The sequence below is a fragment of the Camelus dromedarius genome, chromosome 22 (genome assembly GCF_036321535.1).
Source record: "Camelus dromedarius isolate mCamDro1 chromosome 22, mCamDro1.pat, whole genome shotgun sequence".
NCBI lineage: Eukaryota > Metazoa > Chordata > Mammalia > Artiodactyla > Camelidae > Camelus > Camelus dromedarius.
The window spans coordinates 35,177,663-35,195,679 of record NC_087457.1 but is presented as its reverse complement, the minus strand read 5'-3'; the positions used below and the strand labels follow the sequence as shown (position 1 = coordinate 35,195,679).

Below are 18,017 nucleotides of genomic sequence, written 5' to 3'. Positions count from 1 at the left end.
ACCACAGAATGCTGGTAACACAGCCGCGTGCGGCATCTCCCCTCGAGCTGGTGGCCGGCGGTCCGGGCGGCTCCTCGCCTGTGTGCTCGGGTTCCGTCCCGAGAGGGCAGCACGGAGAGGCTCCCATCTGTCTCCCTTCCCTCCTTTGCAGACACGGACGTTTCAAGCGCTCCAACAGCGTGACGGCCGGCGTGCAGGCGGACCTGGAGCTGGAGGGCTTCCCGGGACACGTCGCCACGGAGGACAAAGGCCTGCAGTTCGGGTCCTCCTTCCAGAGGCACTCGGAGCCCAGCACCCCCACTCAGTACGGGGCGGTCCGGACCGTCCGGACCCAGGGGCTCTTCAGTTACCGGGAGGACTACAGGGCCCCGGTGGACGCGGCGAGCCTGCCCCCCGCCGACCCCTGGCTGGAGGCTTCCCTCGAGTCGGTGGACAGCGGCCGCATGTCGCCGTGCCGCAGGGACGGCTCGTGGTTTCTGAAGCTGCTGCACACGGAGACGAAGCGGATGGAGGGCTGGTGCAAGGAGATGGAGCGGGAGGCCGAAGAAAACGACCTCTCGGAGGAAAGTAAGGCCCCAGGGCCCCTGTGCCGGGCAGGCGCCAGCGGTGTCTCGGTAGAGCGGGCGCACGACCAGGCCGCCGGACAGGCCCCTTGATCCTCGAGTCCCTTAAGTGAGTGTGTGTCCGGCCACGCCCCACCAGGTCCAGGAAGGACGGCAGCCGCTCCGCTGTCGCGGGCTCCTCCTGTGCTTTGCTTTGCTTTACTTTGCTTTGCTTTGCTGACAGTGGGCTAGGCTGTGGAAACGGTGTTCTTGGTGGGATGGGCTGTCTCCTGTTCCGTGTGCCAGTTCTCTTCAGTTCTGGCAACGACTTGACTTGGAGCATTTCAGCCGTTTCCTAGACTCACTGCCAACCGTGTTCGTAAGACGTTGCTCTGGCTTTATGCCAAAGAGAAGCCGGAGCCCCTGACGGCCGGCCCTTCAGGGGCTGGGGTGCTCCCAGCTCCCGGTCCCCGGGCTGCATGGGGACCGTGGCTTCCCCACCGAGCTTCCCCTTTATGGCCGGGGGTCTCGGCCCCTCTGGAAAGGCACCGCCTCCAGGTCCCTGGAGAAACTTGCCGTCAGGATGGCCCAGAGCAGCGCCCTTTATGAATTGCTGCCAACCAAGACGGCCATGAGGGTGACTGCCGCACACTCAGAGCTAACACTGGTCTTCACCGGTAGTGTCGCAGAGGCAGTTCGGACCGTCTCCCCTGACAGAGCATGCTCTCTTGAGTTGCTTTCTTTTCCCACGAAGTCCTTGGTGCGTTTGCTGGACCGCTGTGAGCTGTGGAGCTCAGGAGGGCAGCCCATGTCCTTGGGCATTTCCGCATGTCTGCACACGGCTGTGACAGAACGTGCCGATGACCCTCGGACAGGAAGCTCAGGGTGAAGTGAAAAAGACCAAAACTCACAGAGCGCAGGGGCCCTGGGACCCGGGGAGGCTGAGAAAGTGATCGGTGCATCTGTCTTTGGAGGTGGGAACTCAGGGTGTTAATGTGGGAAGAGGAGAGGTGGCCTTTAAGTCCCCAACTCTGCCCCCCGCCTTGTCCTCTTGGTCATCAGCTGCCACATCTGCTTCACCCGAATTGACATTAGACACTGAGGACCTGGGGCCGTGCAGCTGGGGCAAGGCCTTCGGCTGCGCCCGCATCGCTGTGTGAGGCCGGCACGCGGCAGGTGGCAGGAGCAGGCTGCTCACAGGCGTCAGTCCGCGAGCGTCATGTCCGTCCAGGGCACGGCAAGCGGGCACTGCTCACATTCAGACCTTTGAAACCCACTTGTCTCCCACAGCGTTTTTTCACTGGTCAGCAGGGCTTCAGGTTGTCAGCACCACTCGTGTTGCAACAGGGACGTATCGTCCTGATCACACGGTGAAACACAGCACACCAAGCACACCAAGCACCCCAAGCTGACACGGAAGGTGAACTACACGTCCCCTCCCGGGCCGTGCGGCCTGGGGCAGCCAGTCGGGTCGCGTTCCCTCCGCCCCATGGCTCCTCTCTGAGCTGCCTTTGAAGGGGAGGCGGTGGGGAAAGTCCAGCAAGAGCTCGAAGTGTCAGGTCGTGGCCCCACAGCACGCCGCCGGCCTTTTATCCTGCCTTCACTTGAACGTGCGCCGTTCAGGACACGTCCGGAGGTTCCGCTCTCCCGCTGTGTGTGGACGAGGTGGGGGCATCGTGTCTGCGGTGTTGGTGACACAGCGCAGAGCACAGCCTGCCTCCCGTGATTTTCCATATTTGTTGTGTACCTTTAATTCAGGTTTTATTTTTTCAAGGATTATTGTCAAGATTTTTTAAAGAAGTCTTCGAGCCAGCACCTACTGGACGCTTGCCCTGTGCCACACGCTGTGCTCAGGGCACTACTTTCCCCTTCGACGGCGCCTCATAATGTGATCCCTAGAAAGTGTTGTCACCATTGTAGGGAAGAAGAGACGGAGGGTCAGAGAGGGTGAAACCTTGCCCCACGTCCTGCAGAGGTAGCGGTGGAATCAGGGCTCAGAGTCAGAGCTGTCTTGCCGAAAGCTGTGCTGACGTTACTAAGTCAAACGTTCCCTCTCTGGGAACGTTTTCCCCACACGGCCCCTCCTCTCGTGCCCTGTGCACTGTTGCCGCGGCTGCTTCAGGAAATGCTGAGGCCCACCCCTGGCCCTTCGCCTCACCCTGATGCCCGCTTGGGGTTCAGAGCGGAGCCCTCAGAGGAGGAAGGCCTGCCTGGGTGACCACGCCGCCGCCGCTGGGAGTTCCGAGGTGCCGAAGCTCTGTCGTGGCAAGTTGTGGTTTTCTCGTCACTGGGGGCATTCAAGAAAATGCGAGGGTGATGCCGTAAATGTGCTGTGCACAAAATTGGATTTGACGATCTGCAACGACCCAAACCAGCGAGCTTCTGCTGTCTCAGGATGTAGTGTCTAAATTGCAGGCGCCCTATTGGTAGGCGTCTGGAGAGCACAGTTTTCCTTCTGCGAGGCAGAGCGGAAAGTGAACTCCTCCTGTCCCTCCCTTGTAGTCCCTAAGCTAGTTTCTAAGGTCCTTTCTGAGCCTCTGGGATCTTCCTCTGGACTCCTTCTGTCCCGTAAACACCCAGCAGCATTTGCTGAACACGCACCCCGAGCCCTGCCGCAGGCTGCTGGCTGCTGCAGGAGGGGACAAGTGAGCGACAGAAGCCGCGGCAGCGTGCGGCGGGTGAAGCAAGCCCGGGGCAAAGCCATTCACAGCGAGGGAGAGACGTTACCTGTGATGAGAGCAGCGCAGGGAAAAGCCTCCAGCCCCCGAGGTCTGGGGGAGGCTTTCGAGGGGGACCTGAGGGGCTTCATGGCGGTGGTGGGGTCTGCGCCGGACCTTGGAGGGGAGGTGGACTAGGTCCCGCAGGCGGGCGAGGAGGGAGGGAAGGTGAGGAGGGAGGAGCGTCGAGGGCACGGGCAGAGGCAGGGAGCTGGGCGGGGGGCCCACCGGGACCCTCCCTCGGTGTCCTTCACGCGGCACGGACCGTGCGCCTGCCGTGGGAGGGGCCGGGCTCCGACCTCTCGGCGTCGCCTGGCTCTGTCCTCCCCTGAACTCCCCGCGGTCGCCCTCGTCAGGCTGGGGGCCCTGCGGTCCCCGCCCCACAGACTCGTCCAGCTGAGTCTTCCCCAGCGCTGCTTAGTCAGTCCGGGTCCCTGCACCTCTGGGCCCCTCGGGCACAGAGAGCCGAGGACACAGCTGCTTGCCCCTTTTGTGGTTTCCTTAATTTTTTTTTTAATGGCGGGACTGGAGATTATTTTAATGGAGGGTCCCCAGGACCTGGCGCATGCTAAGCACACACTCTGCCACTGAGCTCTGCCCCCACCTTAATTTCTTTCCTTAATTGCCCAGCTGTATCTTTTTTGGAGTCAAAGGTGACAGAGCACGCGTCACGTGTCTCAGACGTATGCTCGGCGCGTGAAACTGGCTCCTTGTTGTTCGGGTTTAGTGTTTCGCTGGTGGTGTTCGCGAGGGAGGCTGACCTTCAGTTCTAGCCCCAGATTAAAGGGCAGGCACAGGGTCACTGGCTGCGGCCGTTTTAAAGTGAAGATTAAACTCAGTGGCTGTTGGAGCAAACCCTGAGCCGGGAACGTGGGCGCTTCCATTACGTGAGGGGACTTGTCTCCCACACTGTAATTTTATAAGCACGGGTCACTGAGTTGATTGAACGGATTTAGATTCTCTCTGCCCTCTGCGGCTGATGAGCTCAGGGAACACTGGTGCGAGTCCTGAAAAGCGGGCGTCCTCTTGCTGACACACAGACACGTGGATTCTGGAGCTGGAGGGACTGTCGGCCACCCTAGACTGGTGCTGGGGGGTTTGTATTAATTTTGTTAAACCAAGTGTGTAAGTGACACAAAGTCAAACCAAAACAAAGTATGTGTTTTCTGAAGGAAAACACATTGTTCCAGAGCCACAAAGAGCTCATCCAAGTTCATCGAAGCATGAGCGCCGTGAGGACTCGGCAGTGGGGTCTCTGAGAGGAGCTGGGAGGGCCTCTCGCCCCCGACACAGCCCTGCCCACGGAGCTAATGATGCGAGCGTCACCTGGTCAGGTGGGTGCGCAGAGCGGGGGGCTTGGTGACGCCCTCGTCTCAGGGCCTCCTCTGACTGACGAGTGAGTGAGGGCCCCGCTTCACAGTCGTATTCACGTAAGAGTTGGGGTGAGAGGTCGGCCTCCTTCCGTGCGGAGGTGCAGTGGCCTCTGGATGGAGAAGCATCCGCTCGGTCAGCTGTGCGGTGAAGTGACCCTGAGGATTCGTGGACCACATCAAAACGCAGGGGACAGGCGGACCCAGGCCACTGGGAAACTGCCCCGTGTCTGCACTTTGCCCAGGAGTCTCCCGTCCGCAGAGCAGACGCCGCGTTCAAGAACAGACTCGCGGTCGTTCCGAGCACAGCAGACGCCCTGTGCACAGCGGTGTGACCAGCCGTCGGGACTCTGACCTGTCCTACAGCTCCTGGACGGCCACCGCGTCCAGACCTCCGACGGGACCCACGAGCCAGCCGTGGTGTCGGGCTCCGGCGGTGCGCGTCCGAGGGAGGCCCCACGCGTCCCAGCCGCCCAGTGGCCACAGGAAAGCCGGAGCATGAAAAGGAACGTGGCTCAAGAGAAAATGAACGTGATCAGGCTTAAGACCTCGAGGGACGAGGTTTGTGGAAACAGCCGTTTCCCCGCGGGCAGCCTGCACCACAGAGTCGGGGAGGCGGTCCCAGGAGGCCCGAGGGGTTGCGTCTCTGCAGACCACCTGCGGAGTCTCCAAAAACCCTCCTCCAAGTCGGAAGGAAAAGAGTCGTGCACGGGTCGGCCTGGCCTGCGTAGCGAATTTACATAGTGCTGGGAACCGCGGAGGATGCGGGAAAGATAAACTGAAGGGGCAAGAAAGTTAATCAAATTCCTTTGTCCATCAGTGGCGAGGGGTGTCTCAGGTTCTTAGTAAACTTGCTTCTGACGAGCTGGAGTCCTCGTCTGCAGCTCCTGAAAGGAAGTATCTAAACTCTGACAAAATCAGGGGAGCAGGGTGGAAAAGAATAAACTGAATCTTCACTTCAAATTCTTTGCGATTATAGGAAGCTGTTTACGTTATAGGGATCAGAGAGAATCACGCCCCACGGTGGCTCCCGCCGCGAGCAGCCACGTCACCAGCTGCACCTGCCGTTCATTCTGTCTCTGGCGATAATCAGTTTACACCCCTGACAACAACGCTCCGCTGCATGAAATCAGCACCACGGTGCCGCCCACCTACCCACGTTGTGCTGAAGACTATACACTGAAGAACTGTATATTAATACTTCTGTCGAAGCCCGTTTTAAAAAGAAGATTAAAATTAGAGATTAGAACTTCCAGTGGGTAAAACCCAATTGACTTTTCAGTTGCCCTTCGAGAGCAAAGGTTCAGCACGAGTCACTTCTGTACCTGCCTGCAGTGACACCTTGATTAAAGCGTGTCTCCTTAAAGGTTTTCATCAGTCATGCAGGTTATGGGGCTTGACAAGCGGAAATTCGACGTTTCAAAAGCAAAGATAATGTTTCCACTCAGCAGCCGTGGGACCAGAGCTGCAGAGACGTGTTCCACTTGGAGATGGAACTGTGAACAAGGAGGGAGGGGTTTCGGTCCTTCCAGGATGCCTCTGCCCCCACTGCCCCCTCCCCACCCGCCCCTCCTCTCTGTGTGCTTGCACACCCACCCTCTCCTCCTCCGGGACCCTCCCCTCCCTCCCCACCGCCAGGCTGGCACGCACATCCAGGGAGGCGGTGAGCAGGACCGGGAGGGCCCCGGGGACGCGAGCCCCTCTTGAAGTGGGTTGACGGCAGACACCAGGGCCCAGGGGTCGAGACGCACAACGTTCTTTTTCCCCTGAGTCTGAAAGGATGCTGAGTGTTATCCAGTTAATTCTCTTGGATTAAAAGTTGCATATGACAGGGGGAGGGTGTGGCTCAGTGGTAGAGCGTGTGCATAGCAGGCACGCAGTCCTGGGTTCCATCCCCAGCACCTCCATTAAAGATAAGTAATTTTTTTTTAAATCTAATGATCTTCCCCCCAGAATCTTTAATTTCTGTTTTTAAAAAATTGTATATTTGTAACTCCTTAATATTTTAGAGGTGACCCAGAATTAGGTGCTAATGGGGACTCACTCATTTCTCAGAGCTACAAGGGCACGTGGTTGCCCAGGGTGACGGCAGGTGAGGCGCTGGCTGCCCCACGTTCGCAAGGGGGTCAGGAAGCCCAGTGCAGAGCGCTGACCCCCAGCAATGGGGGGATGGTGCTACTGACACTCCTTGCAAATTCTCTGTGTGTGAGATGTGTCATCATAAAACTGGAGAACAAGACCCTGGGTCCGCTGCAGGCGGGTGAGACCACAGGCAGCTGAGGACATGCTGCGTCCACTGCCTGACGCGGGAGGAAGCCGTGCCGGAGCTGTGTGTGCCGCGCCACCTCCTGGCTCGTGGTCGCCTTCTGTCACATTGGGACGCCCCCCGCCCCCTTCATGGCAGCAGGTCTGTTTCTGGGACATCAGTTTGAGCACATGGACACCTGGTCACTGTCTGGTCTGTGACTGTCTGCCACTCCCACGCCCTTGGAGGGAGGTCGTGGGCGGGTCCCGGCAGCAGCGTGGCTGGGCTGTCGGGACCCAGAGGCTCTGGTGCGTGCGTGTGACTCCAGCGCGTGTGGCAGGAGCCGCGAGCCGTTGTTTTGGAAGGCGCCCGCTGCAGTGACGGGTGTTTGGGGAAATGTGGGAGGACGCTAGCGGAACTGAGTTTGCTTCTCTGGACGTGCACTCAGGCCTGTGGACACGCTCAGGCCGCGGTGGTCCAGTGCAACGCCTCCCCTGGGTGCTTGTGAGAAGTCCAGTCTCAGGCCCCACCGCAGACCCCCTCAGGCGGAACCTGCCCGGAACCAGGCCCCCAGGCGACCCAGGTGCTTATGGGTCCAGTCCCTTTGGGCTCCACTCTAGACCAGCCCTCCAGGACGCAGACGGGCTGCCCCGGCGTAGACCACCCGTGAGCTCGTGGGTGTCCTGGGAGTGACGCTGAGTGTCTGTCTCTGCCCCGTGACGGACAACCTGCGACTTCCCCCCGGGTGTGGGAGGCAGGCTTGCCCGGCTCTTTGTGGGGGAGCCTGAGGGGGTGGGCCGGACTAGTCAACGGGCCCCGCCTTGGGTTTCAGGGTGTCCGTGTGGCCAGGTGTTAGCTGTGTCCTGCGAGCAGTCTCGAGGGGGCCCCCAGGGAGAGAGGAAATTGAGCGGGTGGGAGTGACCTGCTCTGCCCACACAGGTGGAGGCTCTGACTCGGCGGAATGGCTTCTGAGCTGTCGTTGAGGCAAGTAAAGCCTCAGAGATAAACGGGCCCTGGGCCGAGTGGCAAGAAAAGCTTTCCCACAGACTCCTGAGTGCTCTCGGGAGCTGGGATCCACCGAAGCCATTCTCTCTGAAATAACGGCGGTGCTCACGCTGGCCAGGGGCCCGGGCAGGGCGATGGGCGTGCGGGGCGCCCGGAGGTGGCAGGTGTGCTTCCCCCATACTCCGCGCTTTGGTGTCTCCTAGCTCACCTGAATGTCAGCACTAAAATCACCTTGACGCCTCAAACGAGAACTTCCTGCAGTGTAGACAGTTTCCAGGCTGAACGTCCCCAACACGGCAGTGGCCTGAGAGTTGGCATCTGGTCGTCTTTGACCTCCTTCCGTGCATTGGGAACAGGGCAGATGGGAGGAAACCTGAGTCAGTGGCCACGCTCCCCAAAGTAAACTCCCCGTTTCGGCCTCCGGTGACGGCACGACAGAGCCACGGCCTCTGCCTGCCGTCTGGGGCCCACCCCTTGTGTGACGCTTTTGCTTTTGTGTTTTGGTGGACCCAGTTTTGAACCTGTGTTTTTTTTAAACAGTTCTCGGTAAAATCAGGAGTGCTGTCGGGAGTGCCCAGCTTCTGATGTCCCAGAAGTTCCAGCAGTTTTACTGGCTTTGCCAGCAGAACATGGTGAGTGGACCCTCAGATCCCCTCGGCCCCTTGCAGCCACGCCGAGTGCTCACCCCTCCACCCTCACTGCTTTCCTGCCCGTGAGAGGCACCTGTCCGTGTGCAGCCTGCAGTGGACAGAGGGGGCGACCTAGCTTTGGGGACGATCCAAATGTGCAGCCAAAGCCAAGAGGCTGCAGGGTTCGGGGACAAGGGCAGAGGGTGGGCAGGACGACAGGTCTCCCTGGTGCCATGTGAGGTGCCCCTTAGCCACTGGACCGTCCCCCGGGGGCCCTGAGAAGGAGGTGGAGAGGAAACCCTGTCCCAGCAGACATGACACATGGAAATGGTGATGGGGGCCAGGAAAAGAAACCCATGAACAGCTGCAGCACAGAGACTAGGATGAGATTTTAGAAATACTTCGGGCTTTGTATTTTACTGTCAGGACTGAACTGAAATACCAGGGACTGAAGTAGGTAATACGGCTGGCGTCAGGCCTGGCTCCGATCTTCCTGAAAATCAAAGTGAGAGAATATATATGTTACATATTATTCTTTATAGATATTCTTTATATATTATACAATTATGCATTATACATGTATTATATGTAAAGAATAATATATAATATAATAAAAATTACATAATGTAACATACCTACTGTTCTGTGTACGTATGTTTACATGTACTATGTATTGTGCACACGTGCGTATACACACATGTGTACATTATGTGTGCGTGTACTTACATATATACTGTATCTACGTAAAAATGTACGTAAGTGTCTGTAGTTACACACTTTTCCTTAGCGACTAAAGAAAGTGTTCACTTCACATTAGTTGGAGGAATAACTAAACAGAGTTCACGTCACTTCACGTGCTCTTTATCACCTGTACGTTGACGCCTTTCAGGCCAAACAGCATCATGAAAACACACGTGGGTCTCTGCTAGGCCTCCTGTGAGCGGTGGCTCGAGGCGATTTGATTGTGTTTTGATCCGTTGTTAATTTCCAAGGAGGCAAGTGAATCTGCAGACTGTTCTTCCACGTCAGAGGCACCGGAGTTGCCACTTTTATCCCTTTAAATCGGGGTCATTGAAAAGTATGTTTTCTCGCATATTTTTCAGTGAGTCCCATGAACGTTCATCACGAAGTGCAGGGCGTCCCCCTCTTGCTGCCTGTGATGTGAGGCTGGAGTCGACGTCCACAGGGGGCTCGGGCGGCTGTGGGACCATAGAGCCGCAGGGACGCTCAGCTGTCAGGTCGCCAGCGTGCTCGGGCTCCTTGGTCACGTCTGTTTAACGCTTATCTTTAGGGAGTTGATTCAGGCCATTCAAGAGCGGGGTGCCCGCTGCCCTGAGTCGGGCGGAGGGTGGGCAGGCAGAAACCCACTATCCAGAGCCCCTGGCCCGTCGCGCGAGCCCCTGCCAGGAGCGGCTGGTGTTCACCTCGAACCTGCCCACCCTGCAACCTCAGTGCCTTTTGCACACGTCAGGCTGCAGTTTGTGGAAAACTCAGAAAGTCTGGCGCGGCAGCTTCCTTGTCTTTTGACCTCTTTCTGGGGTTAGACAAAAGCCTCCGAGGCATCTGGTGGAGAGTTGAGGGCAGGCTGTGAGCCGCCTGGCAGCGGGGAGGCTGAAGTGTGGCCCAGCGCCTTGCTCGCCAGAGCCAGGCCGTCCACAGCTGGACGCTTCCGGTAGGGAACTAGGCTTAAGCCAAAGGGGTGACCCTTGCTGGTAAGTCAGAGCCCCTGTGTGTTTGGGATGGACGGCCTGCGACTCGTCCAGACCACACGGGGAAGGACCTGCCCTCGAGGCTGGCGGGGCGACACGTGTGCCTCTTGGTCCAGCGGTTCAGCCTCCCCCGCGAGCTGGGAGAAACGGAATCACGTTCAGACCCGCTGGTCGGACACTGCGTCTGAACAAGGCCTACGGCCCCTTCTCAGCCCTTCCCAGAGCAACACGGGCATGCGCAGAAGGCTCCAGATCACAGAGCGTCAGAGCGCACGTCAGGGGACCCCCGACGTCAGGGCCGGGGAGCCGCATGCGTCCACCGGCCTGCACGCTAGTGGAGATCGGTGGCTCCGCACCCTTGCCGTGGAGCCTGGCAGACACCACACTGACACCAACAATAAGATTCATAAACAGATCGGGCGGCTGACTGTCCAGTGGACGCAGATGCAGCCACCTCCCCCGAGAAGGGACAGAGGACTACGGGACACGAGCTTGGCTGCACCCATTCCAGCGGCTGGATGTGGCCTCCACACCGTGGGAGCCCAGAGGACAGAGGTTTCACCAGCCTAGAGGAGGTCAAGTGATGACAGTGTCTGCCCTGGGCGACGTAGCCCTGGCCGCAGCCTCTGGACAGGACGGGGCGCAGGCCGGCTCTGGGGCCTGCCCAGAGCCGCCGTCCCGACTCCCCACACAGCCAGGCACCGTCACGCGGCACCTGTGGGAGAAGCTGGCTGCACGGCCAGGTCACCCGGAGAGGGCGCTCCGCAGGGGACCTGCCTGTGGGGGAGAAGCCCCCTCCGCCGCCCAGCCCTGGCCGTCTGCTTCTCTCCTCCACGCCCGGAACACGGCCCCGCAGGCCAGACCCCGGCGCTGCTTCTTCACGCGCAGCGGCTGAGTTCAGGCTCAGGCAAGTACATGGAAGATCCAGGCCTGGCTGATGCCCCAGCCCGGGTGACCCCGCTGTGCTGTCTGCGTCCCCGACCCCGCCCTGCCCCCGTCCCGCCCCTGCCCCCGTCCCTGTCCCGTCCCTGCCCTGTCCCGTCCCTGCCCTGCCCCTGTCCCTACACCTGCACCTGCCCCTGCACGGCGGGCTCCTGGGATGCGCACACCCAGCTCGCCCCCTGGTGGTCCAACAGAAGAACAGGCCCCAAAATGCAGAAAATGGCTCTGGACTGCAGTCCCCACTGCTGACGAGGAGAAAACGAGAGCGTTCTGTGCAAGAGGCTTGGACGTGGTTCTCACTCCACCTCTGTGTCAGCACAAGCCGCCGTCTGGCTCCGCCCAGCTGGAGGGACGGGCTCAAAAAGGGACCATGTGGACTGGATGTCAAACCAGCACTGAGCGTCTGTGCACCCAGAATTCATCTGTGGAGCCCTAACCCCCACGAGGCGGTGTCAGGAGGGGCCTTTGGGCGGCGATGAGGTCGTGAGGGTGGGGCCCCCGGGAGTGGATGAGAGCCCGATAGCAGGCCCCTGGGAAGCCCCCAGCCCGCCCCCACGTGAGGATGCAGGGACCGTCTGTGCACCGGGACGGGCCTCCCCGGCTGCTGCATCTGCCGGCACCTTGACCTCGGACGTCCAGCCCCAGAACTGGGAGAGGCAGCCCCGTCTGTGGTGTTCACGTCTCAGCAGCCAAGTGGCCAGGACCAAGGGTGAAGGGCGTTCAGACCAAACCAGAGAGCAGGGCCTGCTGTGCTGAGTGCGAAGGGCCCCATCGGCCGGAAGCTGCACCTTGTAGGCAAAGTCAGATTAGCGTGCACCCACCAGAAAGCTGCTGCTTACTCAGATAGCCCCCCCTCCCCACTGAATCCAGGGAACCACACCTGGAAAAATGCACCCTGGTAACCGGGGGGCTGCAAACTGAGGGGCCCACCAGCAGGGGAAGTGGCCAACGCAGCGGGAGAGGCCAGGCTGCCAGCCGTCTGATCTTGGGCGGTCACCCGGTCTGCAGTGTAGGCGACTCATGGAAACCACCAGACATCAGGTTCCATGTGCAGAAACAAAACCCACCTACCAGGGCCAGCAGTCGCCCTGGGCTGCCGCGGGGGCTCTGTCGCACGGCCTGCACCTCCAAGGGTGGGAACCGTCCCGAGACGGCTCTGTCCCCTCGGGAGATGCACTTGTCTCCGAGCAAAGCAGAGGAATCCGTGGTTCATCTGTAGGGTGTCGCCGACCATCAGACAAACACATAGCCCCAGCTCCGAGCGCCGTCTCATCGCCACCCGGCACCGCCAGCCCCCGCAGACCTGTGCAGCATCCCCTGAGAACCCCGCAGGCCACCCCGACACGGGCCGGGGCTGCTGTCACAGTCAAGCCTTCAGAACTATTGCTCGTGCCACCAGCCCAGGGCCGAGGGAAGCAAGTCCCGAGTGGAGCGGTGTGTGTTCTTAACAGACTGCGTCTTTCTTCTCTGTATTTTCTTCCAGCTGTGCTGAGATTTAGTTAACACAGAGCACGGAGCAGATTTAAGGAGTGCAGCTTAAGGCTCTGACTTACCTACACCATGAAATAATCACCACGATAAGTTTAGTGAACATCCAAAATTAAGGGAGTTGAAAAATGTGTTTTTCCTTGTGATAGAAGCCTAGGGTCTGCTCACGACCTTCACGCGTGGCTGGTACGGTTACCACGCTGCGCACGCCGCCCCCGCTACTCGTCTGCCTGCCACTGGAAGTGTGCGCCTCCGGGCCGCCTCTCCCGCCCACCCTGCGAGGTTTCTCGCTCGTTTCTGAGGTGCAGCTGGCCTCCAGCCCAGGCCGGTTCCCAGTGCACGACCCGGTCGTGCAGCGCTTCTGCGCGTCTCAGGGAAGTCCAGCTCCCACCTGTCACCACACACACGTCGCGGGATTGTCGCCTGCACTCCCCACACTGCACACTTCATACCCGGGACTCGTCCGTTTCGCAGCTGGAAGTGCGTTCGTCTACACCTCCCTCGCCTCCTCCCCCCGGCCCCTCCCCTCGGGCAAGCGCCTGTGTGCCCTCTGCATCTGTGACCCTGTTTCTGTTTGGTTATGTTTGTTTGTTTGCTCTGATTTTTAGATTCCACATATAAGCAAAATCATACATTATTGTTTTTCCTGTCTGCCATATTTTTATCGAACTATAGTTGATTTACGTCGTACTCGTTCACGTATCGAATATCCATATGTGTTCCTTTCCGTGTCCTTTCTCGTTCTAGGTTATTACAAGTATTGGACACAGCTCCCTGTGCTGCAGTGGACCTTGCTGTTCTGTCTGACTTACGCATTGTTGCACATGTCATTATTTCATTCTTTTTTTTTTTCGGCTGAGCAGCATTCCGCTGTACAAATGCCGCACCTCTTGACCCGGCCCCGTCGGCGGGCACTCGGGTGCTTCCCTGTCTGGGCTGCTGTGAATGCCGGGGCGCGTGCCTTTCTGAGTCGGTGTCCTTGTTTTCCCAGATGACGCCCTGGGGAGCAGCTGCTGGGCTGTGCGCTGGCTCTGTTTTCAATTTTTTGAGGAACCCGCATACTGTTCTCCTCAGCGGCTGCACCGACTTCCATTCTCACCAGCACTGGGCGAGGGTCCCCTGCTCTCCACACCTTTGGCGACACTCGTAGTTCGTGGTCTTTTTGAGGCCAGTCTAACAGGTGTGAGGGGTACCTCTCTGTGGTTTGGTTGAGTTTCCCTGATGATCAGGGATGCTGGGCCCCATTTCCTGTGATGTTGGCATCGGTGCGTCTTCTTTGGGAAAATGTCTGTTCAGATCCTGTGCCTGGTTTTTAGTTGGGCTAATAGACATTTTTAGAGTGGTTTTAGGTTCACAGAAAAATTGAGTGAAAAACACAGAGAAACACAGAAGACGCCCAGGTGCTCCTTGCTCCCTCTCACTCAGAGCCTCCCCTTCGCCAGCACGCCCACCAGGGGGTGCGTTTGTTACCATCAGTGACCCCCGTGGACGCACCACCACCCAGAGCCCACGGCTGACATTCGGGGTCACACTCAGTGTCATGCAGCCTGGGGGTTTGGACAGATGTGTAACGTGTCCACATGACAGCGTCCCCAAGATCCCCTGTGTGCCACCTGTTCATCCATCCTGTCCCCAAGCCCTGACAACCCCCAACTCCTTCCTGGCTCCATAGTTTTGTCTTTTCCAGAACATCACAGAGTTGGAGTCATACAGGGTGTGGCCTTTTCAGATTCTTCAGCTGTCAGCAAATTCTTGTGTAAACAGTTACTGCATCATCGTGGGCCCTGGGGAATATTCGCACTGGATTTTGAATTGGTGGTGCTTCTCTCCCCTGGGATGTCGCAGCCCTAACGGCCCGTGTGTCCGCAGGACCCGAGCGCCATGCCCAGACCCACGTCGCAGGACCTGGCGGGCTACTGGGACATGCTGCAGCTCTCGGTGCAGGACGTCAGCATGAAGTTCGATGAGCTGCACCAGCTGAAGCTCAGCGACTGGAAGGCGGTGGAGTCCCCGGAGAGAGAGGTGAGGGCCCGCCCCGCCGGTACCGCGTCCCCGCCGGCCACTTCGGTGTCCAGCCCGCCTGCTCCACATGCCGCGTTGCAACGTGCGTCTCAGTCTCTGGTTAGCGAGACGGGCCCCCGTGTCCACGTATAGACCTGTGTGCGCGTGGGGGTGGAGGCACCGCCACCAGCTCGCAGTCAGCCTCTTTCTTGCCCAGACAGTTCCGAGAAGGCGCTCACAGAGACCCCATGCAAACCTGCAGCCTCGTTTCCTGTAGGGACCTGGCCTCGGAATTATTTTCGTCAAAACTCTGTTTGGATTGTACTGAGATGACTTCCTGCGGGGAAGGTTTCGGGTCGCTTGCAGTGACCCCCCCCTTTCTAGTTGCGTATCTGCAGTGAAAGGGGGAAGCGCTTTAAACATGACTGGACGGTTTGAGGGTGTAAGCTTCCTCTTCATCTGGCAGCCTCGGCCCTGAAAGTGTCCATGAAGTTTAAAGCCGGGTTTGCCTTCTTCCTTTAGAGACGCCTCTGCAGTGGGGCCATTAGTAGGTCTGAGTTAACAGCAGGGATACTGGCTTCCTAGCGCGTTGTAGGGAAGTCCTCAGTAATTGCAGACGTTATCAATTAAAATAAAATGATGAAGAAAATTCACCCAGCCCGCTCTGGGGCAGTGGTGTGCCACACGCGGCTGAGGGTGTGCGTCTGGATGATTAGAATGAAACATCGTCACAATCACCTATTTCCCTTAAAAGGTGGGATTCCAGGCTGGACGCCAGAGCCGCCCTTGCTGGTGGCTGGAAAGTCCTTCTCGCCACAGGTGACGGGCAGGGGCCACGCCAGGGGCCAGGCTGTGCGTGAGCCGTGGAAGGACCGTTAGCAAGCCCGGCAAATCTGGTTTGCTCTTGACGTGAAAGAGGTCCTGGGTAATGGTTCCAAATGATGAAGTGCTGGTTCCGCTAAAGCGCTGAGAGCACAGCTCCCTGAACCAGCCTGGAGGCGAGCAATGATCCTCCAGTTCTCCATCCTTTGTCATCGACAGCCAACGCCACCCCTCCTACCTAAACAACGCACAGGGAATCGCCCTCAGAACGAAACCGCAGTCCTGCCGAGGGTGTGCGCCTGTCCAGGAGAGGCACAGCCTTTAACACGGCCGAGCCTCCACGCCGGCCCCGGGCGCTGAGCTGCGGCTCCGTGGGCCTGCAGGCCCCCCTGCCCTGCGCCTGTAAACGGAGACTCTCCTTCCTCACAGCCCCGTATTTCAGCCCAAAAGAAGAGCAAAGAGCTAGAGAAGCAGGGCCACACCCATGATGCAGGAATTAAATCCCAAAATAGCTGAAAATGTTCACAAATCAATTACCCCTGGTGGGAGCCCTGCCCCAGGGTCAGGAAGGACCCTTGCTTCTGGCCCAAGTCACCTTCAGATAAGCCACAGGAATGAAGTTTCAGAGACCAAAACGCTCTTCCTGCCAAACACGACGTGATGTCACTGGGGTTCCGCCTCGTGCACTCGCCTGAATGTGCACCGATGTCCAAGCTCAGACGCACCTGGTGCCCCTCCCACCAGCCAGGTATCTGCTCAGAAAAGGAAGCTTCCGGCCCCTCATGGTGCGCCCCTTCCCGACAGGGGGCGAGGCTGCAGGTTTGCGTCATCCCACCACCGGGAACGTCCGCCCTGGTCAGCGAGGCCAGCGCACCACAGCACGACGGCGGGCCACAGGCCTCCCGGCAGAAGGGTGCAGCACAGCTGTGGGCTCTATCTTCTAGAAAGGGTACACACGTGTCTGGGTGCGGCTTACTTGAGGACGTGAGCTAAGGGTCAGAAATAATTACCTGCCTCCTTTCAGCCAGCGAGGGACAAGTCTGTATCCACACGGAGTTAGTGTCGTGGGGCTTAAGGCCCCTGGTAGAGACTGAGGCCAGTGGTCCCCGGGACACCCCCGTGAGATGGTGTCCGTGAACGTCCCTGGAGATTGGGGTCTGCTGAAAAGACGGTCGTGTGGGACAGAGATGTCAAGCGGCATCTCCCGGGAGCCCTGGGCGGCTCCAGACCTCGGGAGCGCGGGCGCTTGCCGGGGCTCAGGTGACAGGGGAGTGTCCGCTCGGCGACACAGGCAGAGCAGCGCTGAGACCAAGGAAGGGTCCGTGGTCGCGTCCTGATTTGTAAGCACTTCACCAGACCCTCCCCCACCCGGGGGACCGAGGGAAGGGACAGAGGAGCCCAGCTGCCATCTCGGAGGGGTCGGAGGGCAGAGGGGAGCGGTGGGGAAGGCAGGTCTCCTCCAACACCCCCAATTCTTATTTGTGATGCTTTTCAGGAAGAAAGAAAGGTCCCCCCTCCAATACCAAAGAAGCCCCCCAAGGGGAAACTCCCCATCACGAGAGAGAAGTCTCTGGACCTGCCGGACAGACAGCGCCAGGAGGCCCGGAGGCGGCTGGCGGCCGCCAAGAGGGCAGCGTCCTTCCGACAGAGCTCGGCCAGCGAGCGCGCCGACAGCATCGAGATCTACATCCCCGAGGCCCAGACGCGGCTCTAGGGCCCCGCAACCCCCGCCCCGACCGCACCCCGCGCAGTGTCACCCACCTGTACTCTGTCTCCTTCCTCCGCCGCGTCCGCCCTGCTGTTGTGTTCTGTGCTGTCAACACACGGGAACGCTGTGCTGTCCGCGGCTGGCAAGCTCACGGCCAGGAGGACCTCCTGGGGACCAGATGGCCGGCTCTGGCCAGCCGTGACGGGAGGCGTGGGGACACCTGACTCGCCCACTCTGTTCTCGGGGGGCACGGAGCACCTCTTGAGACGGAACGCGATCGCACTTTGTTATTTATATTTTTATAAATTGTGTGATCACCCGAGGCAAGCCTAGCAAATAACTGGCCGGGCGCGCCTCCCCGCCCCGCGAGGCTTTAGGGACCCCAGGAGGAAGGTGCTACAGCTTCAGCGCAGGAAGGAAGGACCCCCGCCCCGCTACCGGGGCCCCGTGCCCCGCCCCAGCCACGCCGTCACTGAGGTTCCTGGCAAGGAAGTCGCCTCTCCAGCCACCAAGCTCCGCCGTGTGGTCTCCAGACGCCCGGGGGTGGAAGGCCGCCCCCCGCAGGCCCCAGCGCAGATCTCCACAGGCCGAGGGCAGCGGACGCGCGCTCGCCCCGGGAGGGGCGGACGGAAGCAGCGAGTCTGACAAGCCTGGCTCTTCGGTGGCAGGAGTCCAAAGGGAAGGACACTGTCCTTGCTCGGATGAAACAGCGTTTTATTTTTTATTCCTTTGTAACTCGCAGTGTCACACACGGTTCTGTTTTTAAGTTTCACCCTCTATGCGTCTCGTGATTTTTTTGACAGCTGTGTACATACTCTCCAGCGCTCTCTCAGTTAACT

General features: G+C 59.3%; 1 protein-coding gene across 1 annotated transcript in view; it reads left to right on the top strand.

The window, feature by feature from the left end:
- The window catches only part of DLGAP2 (DLG associated protein 2), a 440,996-nt gene extending 422,979 nt beyond the window's left edge, over positions 1-18,017 (top strand). The window contains exons 13-16 of the mRNA XM_064477626.1: positions 152-567; positions 8,420-8,511; positions 14,517-14,669; positions 16,966-18,017. Coding sequence (XP_064333696.1) covers positions 152-567; positions 8,420-8,511; positions 14,517-14,669; positions 16,966-17,184 — 880 coding nt within the window. The 3' untranslated portion in view covers positions 17,185-18,017. The remainder of the gene's footprint in view (positions 1-151; positions 568-8,419; positions 8,512-14,516; positions 14,670-16,965) is intronic.